This window comes from Dendropsophus ebraccatus, chromosome 8 (genome assembly GCF_027789765.1).
Source record: "Dendropsophus ebraccatus isolate aDenEbr1 chromosome 8, aDenEbr1.pat, whole genome shotgun sequence".
NCBI lineage: Eukaryota > Metazoa > Chordata > Amphibia > Anura > Hylidae > Dendropsophus > Dendropsophus ebraccatus.
The window spans coordinates 80280279-80289124 of record NC_091461.1 but is presented as its reverse complement, the minus strand read 5'-3'; the positions used below and the strand labels follow the sequence as shown (position 1 = coordinate 80289124).

The 8846-nt window shown below is 42.7% G+C and overlaps 1 protein-coding gene across 1 annotated transcript in view; it reads left to right on the top strand.

The window, feature by feature from the left end:
- Positions 1-148: 148 nt before the first annotated feature.
- The window catches only part of LOC138798918 (zinc finger protein 665-like), a 41380-nt gene continuing 32682 nt past the window's right edge, over positions 149-8846 (top strand). The window contains exons 1-5 of the mRNA XM_069979535.1: positions 149-277; positions 4240-4428; positions 4514-4637; positions 4728-4825; positions 6719-6812. Of these exons, the coding sequence (XP_069835636.1) occupies positions 161-277; positions 4240-4428; positions 4514-4637; positions 4728-4825; positions 6719-6812 (622 nt within the window). The 5' untranslated portion in view covers positions 149-160. The remainder of the gene's footprint in view (positions 278-4239; positions 4429-4513; positions 4638-4727; positions 4826-6718; positions 6813-8846) is intronic.

Genomic DNA, 8846 nt, shown 5'->3' with positions numbered 1-8846 from the left:
GAGAGACCCACCTGTGCTCAGTTATATTTGATAGGGCAAAGTGCTGTACTATACAAGCTGCTTCAGTACCTGAAGAGAGTCCTCCTGTTTTTATGAATGAACGTGCAGAATCTTGTTTTGTTTAGTTTTTTTTCGTGATTTTGCAGCTTTTGGGGTCAGGATGAAATACACTATGGCTTATGAGACTGATTCACTGAAGATGGATGAGCAAGAGAAGAATACCACTGAGATGATACTAAACCTTACTCTGGAGATTATACACCTGCTGACTGGAGAGGTGAGGGATTCTGGAAAGACTAGGGTGAGAGTTGCAGGGTATTTAAGGGACTCTGTCACCTCCAAACACCCGTTAAACTTAAAGCGTAACTGTCATTTCATGGTAATTTTTCAGAAAAAAAAATATTTTTTTTTATTTTTTTTTACTATTAAAAATTTTCCTTATTATCATTTAAAATAACAACAATAAAAAATGTCATGTGTCAAGAGATTCAAAATGATGTACTGCGAGCACACCACCAGATTTACTGTATAACATTCATTGCCAATATGTGAGTCACAACAACAATTGTTACCTGCATACATATGGGGGGAGTGTAAGCAGGGCATCCTAACTAGGATTCAACATAATTGTGGCCACCCATTCACTATACAACAAAGTCTAATATAACAGCAATGACTCACCCATGGCAGTGTGATGGCGTTCACCCCTACGCTGAGGAAGCGTAGCAAATGCGAAACGTGCATATAATTAAATATTTTAGTAGTAAAAGCCTCTTGGTTGTCTCTTTTGGTACAAAAAAGGGCTAAAATCAATGTGTGATTCTAGTCAACCAATGGAAGAGACACCTGCCCCACCCACTTAAAAATTTGCAGATTGTTTGTGTAAACAGTCGTTCACTACTATTTTACCTATGTGCGAGATAAGCTTAAGTGATCGCCAAAACGAATTTCCGTACGATATATCGTTCCGTCTAAACACTGATTGTTATAAAAGAAAATTGTTACTTCGAAGTCGTTAATCAAACGATCGGGCGAATTATCGCTCCGTTTAAACCCAGCATTAGGGTCCATTTACACAGAAAGATTATCTGACAGATTATCTGCCAAAGATTTGAAGCCAAAGCCAGGTTTGGATTTGAAAAGAGGAGAAATCTCAGGCTTTCCTTTATGACAAGATCTCTGTTTGTAGTCTGTTTCTGGTTTTGGCTTCAATCTTTGATAATCTTTCTGTGTAATGGGACCCCGCAGCCCCCTGCACCGCCCCGATCGCCACCCAGTCGCTCCGATCGCCGCTCCGATCTCGCCCCCCCCCCGTGCGCCGCTGCCGCTCCGATCGTCCCCCCCCTCGCCGCTGCTCCAATCGCCCCTTCCCCCGCTGCCGCTACGATCGCCCCCGCCGCCCCGGACACGAGCATACATTACCTGCTCCACGTAGCAGGTCTTCTAAATCACCGGCTCCCCTCTTCACTGCATTGATTGGCTGAAGGACCACCTCCTGTCTTCTTCGAGGTTCACCATCGCCCATATAAGATGAACCTGGGACCCCCCCCATAAGAAAACATATGCATATGTCCGCTGTTGCCGTTCCCGCTAAATAACACTGTTAGATGCAGCTGTCAAACAGTGTTATTTGCAGCCCATCCCTGGCGTCTAGTGCGGGATCCCGGAGGGTGGATCCCTTGGTCTTACCGAACCAAGCCTCATCGTCGTAATGACGCTGATCCCGCCTCGGTATTCTATTGCAATGGTCTGCAGCAGACCATAGCAATAGAACACCGATCTGATGGATCGGTGCTGTGTTATACAGCCAGGGCCGGCGTCAGCACCCGGCTAAGTAGGGCAAATGCCGGGGCCCCCAGCTCCTCTAGGGGCCCACTCCCGTTTGTTACTACATTTTTTTTGTTCGTAAAAAAGAAAAAAAAGTGTAGTAACAAAGAGGACTGGGCCCCTAGAGGCCGCATGTGACAGTTAGGGGCCCGCCGATCCATACTGGGGCCCCCGAGCACCTGTCTTCCATCACAAATCTTCCCTACAGCCGAGTAGGAAAGAGGACCTTTGAGTCTGAAGGACCTTTGATGATGTCACGGGTCATGTGATCGGACACATGACCTGAGGGCAGCAGGTAGGCTCTGCAAACTAAGTGTCCTGTATGTGCTGGTTCTTCTACTTGTTTTGTGTATAGAGGTCCTGCTGTAATATAATCTATATCTATTACAGCAGGATATATATATATATATATATATATATATATATATATATTACAGCAGGACCTCTATACACAAAACAACTAGATATCTGTATCTATCTATCTATCTATCTATCTATCTCTTATCTATCTATCTATCTATCTATCTATTTCCCTATCTTCTATCTATCTATCTATCTATCTATCTATCTATCTATCTCCTACCTATCTCCTATCTATCTCCTATCTATCTCCTATCTATCTATCTCCTATCTATCTCCTATCTATCTATCTATCTATCTATCTCCTATCTATCTATCTATCTATCTATCTATCTATCTATCTATCTATTTCCCTATCTCCTATCTATCATATGAACATGGTGAGACCTCTAGTTCTCCTATATTCAGGCCCTGCAGTGATATACAGTGTGTGTGTGTGTGTGTGTGTGTATATATATTTATTTATAATATGAACATGGTGAGACCTCTAGTTCTCCTATATTCAGGCCCTGCAGTGATATACAGTGTGTGTGTATATATATATATATATATATATATATATATATATATATATATACACACACACACACACACACACACTGTATATCACTGCAGGACCTGAATATAGGAGAACTAGAGGTCTCACCATGTTCATATTATAAATAAATATATATATATATATATATATATATATATATATATATATAAAATGCTGGTGCTGCTAGTTCTCTAGTATACAGCTCCTGCTCTGTGTGTATGTATATATATATACACACACACACACAGAAGGAGCTGTATACTAGAGAGCTAGCAGCACCAGCATGATATATATATATAATCCTGTGACTGGGTCTGACTCCTCCAGAGTCCTGACTACTGCAGAGATCAGGAGATACAGGAGGAGAAAGATATGCAGCAGCCGCATGTTTCTTCTGCTGCAAATCTTTCCTCGCCTGTCTCTCCATGATTTGCTCCTCAAAGGGGCCCGCCGAGGCTCTGTCGCCCAAGGGCCCACAAAAAGCTGGAGCCGGCCCTGTATACAGCTACATTGATCTCTATGAGAGATCAGTGTAGTTGTATTAGAAGTCCCCCAGGGGGACTTTTAATTAATGTATAAGTGAAAAAAAAAATGTCTTCATTAATAAAAAAAAACCCTCCCTTAATAAAAGTCTGAATCACCCCCCTTTTCCCATTTTATAAATAAAAATAAACATGTTTGGTATCGCCGCATGCGTAATCGCGCAGACTATTAATTTATCCCATTCCTGATTTCACACGGTAAACGGCGAAAGCGCAAGGACCCACCAAACTGCAAAATTGCACATTTTTGGTCGCATCAAATCCAGAAACATTGTAATGAAAAGCGATCAAACAATCGCATATACCCAATCAAGGTACCGATAAAAAGAACACATCATGCGCAAAAATGACACCTCAGTCAGCCCCATAGACCAAAGGATAAAAGCACTATAAGCATGGGAATAGAGCAATTTTAAAAGTCCACAAATGAGGGAGTCTAATGCTGCGTTTACACGAAGTGATAATTCGCCCAATCGATCGTTTAACGATTTTGAAGTAACAATTTGGTTTTTATAACGATCAGCGTTTAGACGAATAAATCATTGGAAAAATCAAAAGAAATTATTTTTAGCGAACGATGAACGACGATTTGTAAACATGTTGAAAGATCAAAATGAACGATTTTTCGCTCGTCGCTTGATCGTTTTCTGTGTTTACACAGAACGATTATCGCTCAAATGCGATCGTTATAGCGAAAATTCGAACGATAATCGTTCCGTGTAAACGCAGCATAGGTAGTCCTCTCCATTATATTGTTGTGCTAAGTAGTCCTCTCTATGCGTCAACATGCCCAGTTTGTAGGCTAACAACGGTGAAATACAAAGAAGTAGAAAGCAACAAATTACAGATTTGGAATCAGCATCTTATATCCTACTTACAGACGATTTAAGGGTTTTGAGGAGGGTGGGTTGGAGGTGACAGAGTCCCTTTAAGGACATTTTGTGTGTACAGTACTTTCTGTTGGTAATTTAGAGTTATGGACCTGTGAAGAAATCGGGGAAACACAGGAAATCCATGCAGGAATCGCATGTATCAGGCGGATGGAGCGGGACCCATACATCATCTATGCCACCAACATCTTGTCTGCTGATACATGAAAGAAATAGTGAACAGAAGATCCTAGAACTTACAAACAAGATCATTGAGCTGCTGACTGAAGAGGTGAGCTCTGCAGGGAATGCTGGGACATTATAAAGTATTGACAGGGGACGGTCTAGATGATAAATTGTATCATTGTGTGTGTCAGGTTCCTGTAAGATGTCAGGATGTCACTGTCTATTTCTCCATGGAGGAGTGGGAGTATATAGAAGCACATAAGGATCTGTACCAGGACATCATAATGGAGAAACACCAGCCTCTTACATCACAGGGTAAAAGGGCATCAGGGTCACTTAGATATACCCATCTTCTGGTAATCACATATACACGGTGACTGAATACATTGTATATGTTTCCTTTAGATGGAACCTGTAGGGAAAATTCACCGGAGAGGTGTCCCAGTCCTCTGCATTCCCAGGATTGTCCAGAGGAAACACACCATGTCTCAGATGATCCTCAGGTAGCTAAACATTAGCTCTTACCAAATGCCATAATGTCATTGTATATGAAATCAGGAGATACAGGAAGTGATAGGGAATTGAAACCTAAGACTTTTCTAATTATAAATACATCTCAGTGTAATATAGACACCCAGCATTGTCTTACCAATTACATCATTGTTGAAGATTGTGTTTTGCAGCATAGATTAAACAAATCAAAGTAAATATTTTAATTAATTGAACCATTTTTTTCAGATCAAGTTGAAGGACAAAAAGAAACTAGACTCACCCTTAGGGTACAAACCCACTTGCCGGATCCGCAGCGAGTTTCCCACTGCGAATTTGCAGCGAGACTCGCTGCGGATCCCAGCCCTGTTTACTCAATGGCAGACAAACAAGGATGTATGTCCCTGCTGCGAGTTTGTCTGCCATTGAGTAAATAGGGCTGGGATCCGCAGCGAGCTTCGCTGCAAATTCGGGTCCGGCAAGTGGGTTTGTACCCTTAAATTTCCAGCCGCAGTGAGGGTCACTCTGAACAAATCTGTTGGTAGTAAATGGGGAGGGCTCCATACATGCTAGACTGATGGCCGAATCTACCGTGACCTGTGGGTTCTGTTCAGGGGCGGATTAACTTTACCTTAAGCCCCAGGCTGTTCACCAAGCCTGGGCCCCCCACCCCACTGTAACTATGGAAGCACTAGCCTGGCGTTCATAGTACAGTATAGATAATGTCATGATGTCCTGATCTGTGCAAAATTGGCATAAAAAACTGTGATTTTTTTGCAAATCATGGCAGAAGTGTAGCCAGGAGACAGAACACCACTGAAAGTATAAGTCTTTTTGGGTGGTCATGGGCCCCCCAGGAGCTCAGGGCCCCGGGCTGCCGCCCGAAACGCCCCTATTATAATCCACCACTGGTTCTGCTGACGAAAGCCTGAAGTGCATAGGGACCTTAACACTAGCCGTATGCAAATTAGGCCTCAGTTAAAAGGGAGAATGCAGACCTTCCCGCCTCTGCCACTGACTGAAACGCCACGGCTCCAGCCCGCATCAGAGAACAAGAGAGCGGGTTGGAAATGGCTGGCCAGCACGGACTGGAGCAGTGCGATTGGGGACCCGGCGATGGAACCGGGGAGGTAAGTGGACGTTGTTGGCCTCATCCACCTCCTCCTCGGCCACAGCCAGAAAAGGTTTTTGTATATACATATGTTTGTTTATTATTATTATTATTATTATTTATATTTAAAGCGTCCTTGATTCCAGACCACTATACATGTGATAAGGGATTAACTTACAGAATGTAACATAAAAATCAAGAAAACATAAATAAAGTAAGTGACAGACTGGCACATAGGAAGAAAGCACCCTGCCTGTGAGGGCTTACAATTTACTGGCTTTTATTATATAATATGTTAGGAATTTTATTTTATAGTTTTTATAGCAGTAGATAATGTTTAACCCTTTCGTTAAGGGTTGTAAATTTTGCACTTCGAGCAGCCAGGATAACTTTCATACTTTTGACATGTACAAATAAACCAATTATAACAACAACAAAAAATTCTTCTAACCTCGCTATGTATTTTGTAAGGGTTCAGTCACATGTACGGTATTGCAGCAAATTCTACGCTGGAAATTTTGCAGTGAAATCCGCTTCAATACTGATTAAATTCCATGGCACTTGCAGCATGAAATCTGTATGTGTGAATAGACCTTTAAAGTAGACACCTTGCACATTATTAAAGTCCTGCCCTGTGCTTTATATACCCAAGCACTTTGTGCACTTGTGGCAAAATGTAATTTTTAATATAAATTTTTTTAATGTTTTGATCTTCTTCTTCTTTAATAGCATCCTTAATAGTAAAAGACTTGATTAACAAAAACCTAAAGTTTAATCGGTTTACACTGTTATTTAGGAAGAAGACTTCATCAAGATTAAAGTAGAGGACACAGATGAAGAGGAAGATTGTCAGAGGTATAGAGATGATATTTCTACAGATTCCAGTCTAGGTAAGTAATGGACAGTAATCCCAGCCTAAAGGTTCATATAGAAAAGGCTTGCATTGTGTTATGAGGACCTTCCAACCTCCCCCCTGCATTAGGGATCTGGCATCTAGTATTTCAGCATACCTGTTTTTTTTTGTTCGCATGAGGTATAAAACTGAGGAAGGAATTTAGTCATATGTCACATACAACCCCAGCAAAAGCCCTGCCAATAGTATCCTAAAGTGCAACAACATCCAAAACGACCAAAGAAATTGCACAAATAGATAGAAAATATATGACAAAAAATTTATTTCAGTAATCAATTCATAAAAGCACCAACGTCATGACGTGCCCAAAACCACGTGTTATGTGCGCCAATCAGAATACACTATTCCCATAATGGGAGAAGTGATCCTCCCATTATGGGAATAGCGTGTTCTGATTGGCACACATAACACATGGTTTTGGGCACGTCATGACGTCGGTGCGTCCCACGCCCCTATGACACGCATCCCACTATGGGAATGATGTTGCCCACATCCTGTATACGCATGCGCGTGCGTCCGTAGCGCTTAGACACCATGACGCATATGCCGTGTACTCTTATTACATGATGGTAGACATGGGCGGCCCTACATACCCAGGAAGCCGTTTTTATGTCACACTCTTCCCCCCTCTTTAACCCCATTGGTCACCATCATGTTGTTTGCTCCTCTTCCGGTAACCTCCGCCATCTTGGCACGCCAAATTCAGCTGTTTACATGCTGTCAGTGTAACTAGTTAATTTATGGGTGTATACTAGGAATGCATTTGTGTGTGTATATATATCTGTGCTTAATGACTTGAGTCCATTAGGTCCTAATGAAGTGAGCGAATTGTACGTCGGGCTGTTGTGCCAGACGGGATGGTAAGATTTTAGTGTTTGTTTTGTGTTCACCTGGTTATTTTAATTGTATGGCTGCACATGGACTAATCTTGTTCATCTAACTTTGTCATTTAGTTTCCTATAAGCCCTACTGTGATTTTCTCTGACCCACTGTCGTAGGGGTTACATACAGTTCCCCTCTTTAGTTCAGGTTACTTTATTTATTAAAATTTGTACTGGTCTTAATCACAAATTGATTATGGGCATTTTAGGTTGTCATACTACCAGTGACCACTAGATGGTGGTGATGTACCTACACCTACCATAGCATGATAATTGTGTTTCCTAATACCACACTGATGTCTTCCTCCCACTCTGGTTTTGACCTCTGTGTTCTATCCCATATCTCATGTATCTCACGCAGGTCTCGGTAAACTCCACCCCACTGACTTAATTGGCAGATCTAGTAAGGAGTGCTGGCTTACTCTGCTCCCGCTCCACACAGAAAAAATTCATGCCAGGTCTGAGTTGGCATAAATTGCCACTTATTTTTGCTAGGTCGCTTGTGTAAATCATAGTAAAACTGGCAGGCTGCCATGGCCTCACCCCTTTAATACACTTTATTATGAGTGGTGAGCGCAGTATAAATCTCCTCCACCTGACTCCTAACTGATTCGTAAAGGGGTACTCCGGCCCGGCCGTATTTTTTAGATATGGCTGGGGAGGGGGTGGTTATGGATGCCGGAGCCCACTTACATCCCCGGTTCCAGCGCCGGGTCCCGTACTCCCGTCCCGCGGCCGCTTCCTGGTCTGCGCTGCCGCACGAGACGTGATGTCTCCAGGCAGCTCAGCCATTCGGCGGCCATAGCGGAGTCCCGTCTCGGAGTGACATACATCTGGCACCAGCTCTAGAGCAAGGGAGGTAAGTGCACTTTTTTTTTACCCACCCCTCCTCGACAAGTTTGAAAAAAAATATCCCTGCCTGGACTTCCCCTTTACCCAGACATTATACCCTCCCTATCAGGGGCGGATTAACTTTACCATAGGCCCCGGGCTGTTCACCAAGCCTGGGCCCCCCCCACCCCACTGTAACTATGGCGGCACTAGCCTGGCGTTCATAGTACAGGATAGATAATGTCATGATGTCCTGATTTGTGCAAAATTGCCATAAAAAAAAAACTGTGATTTTTTTT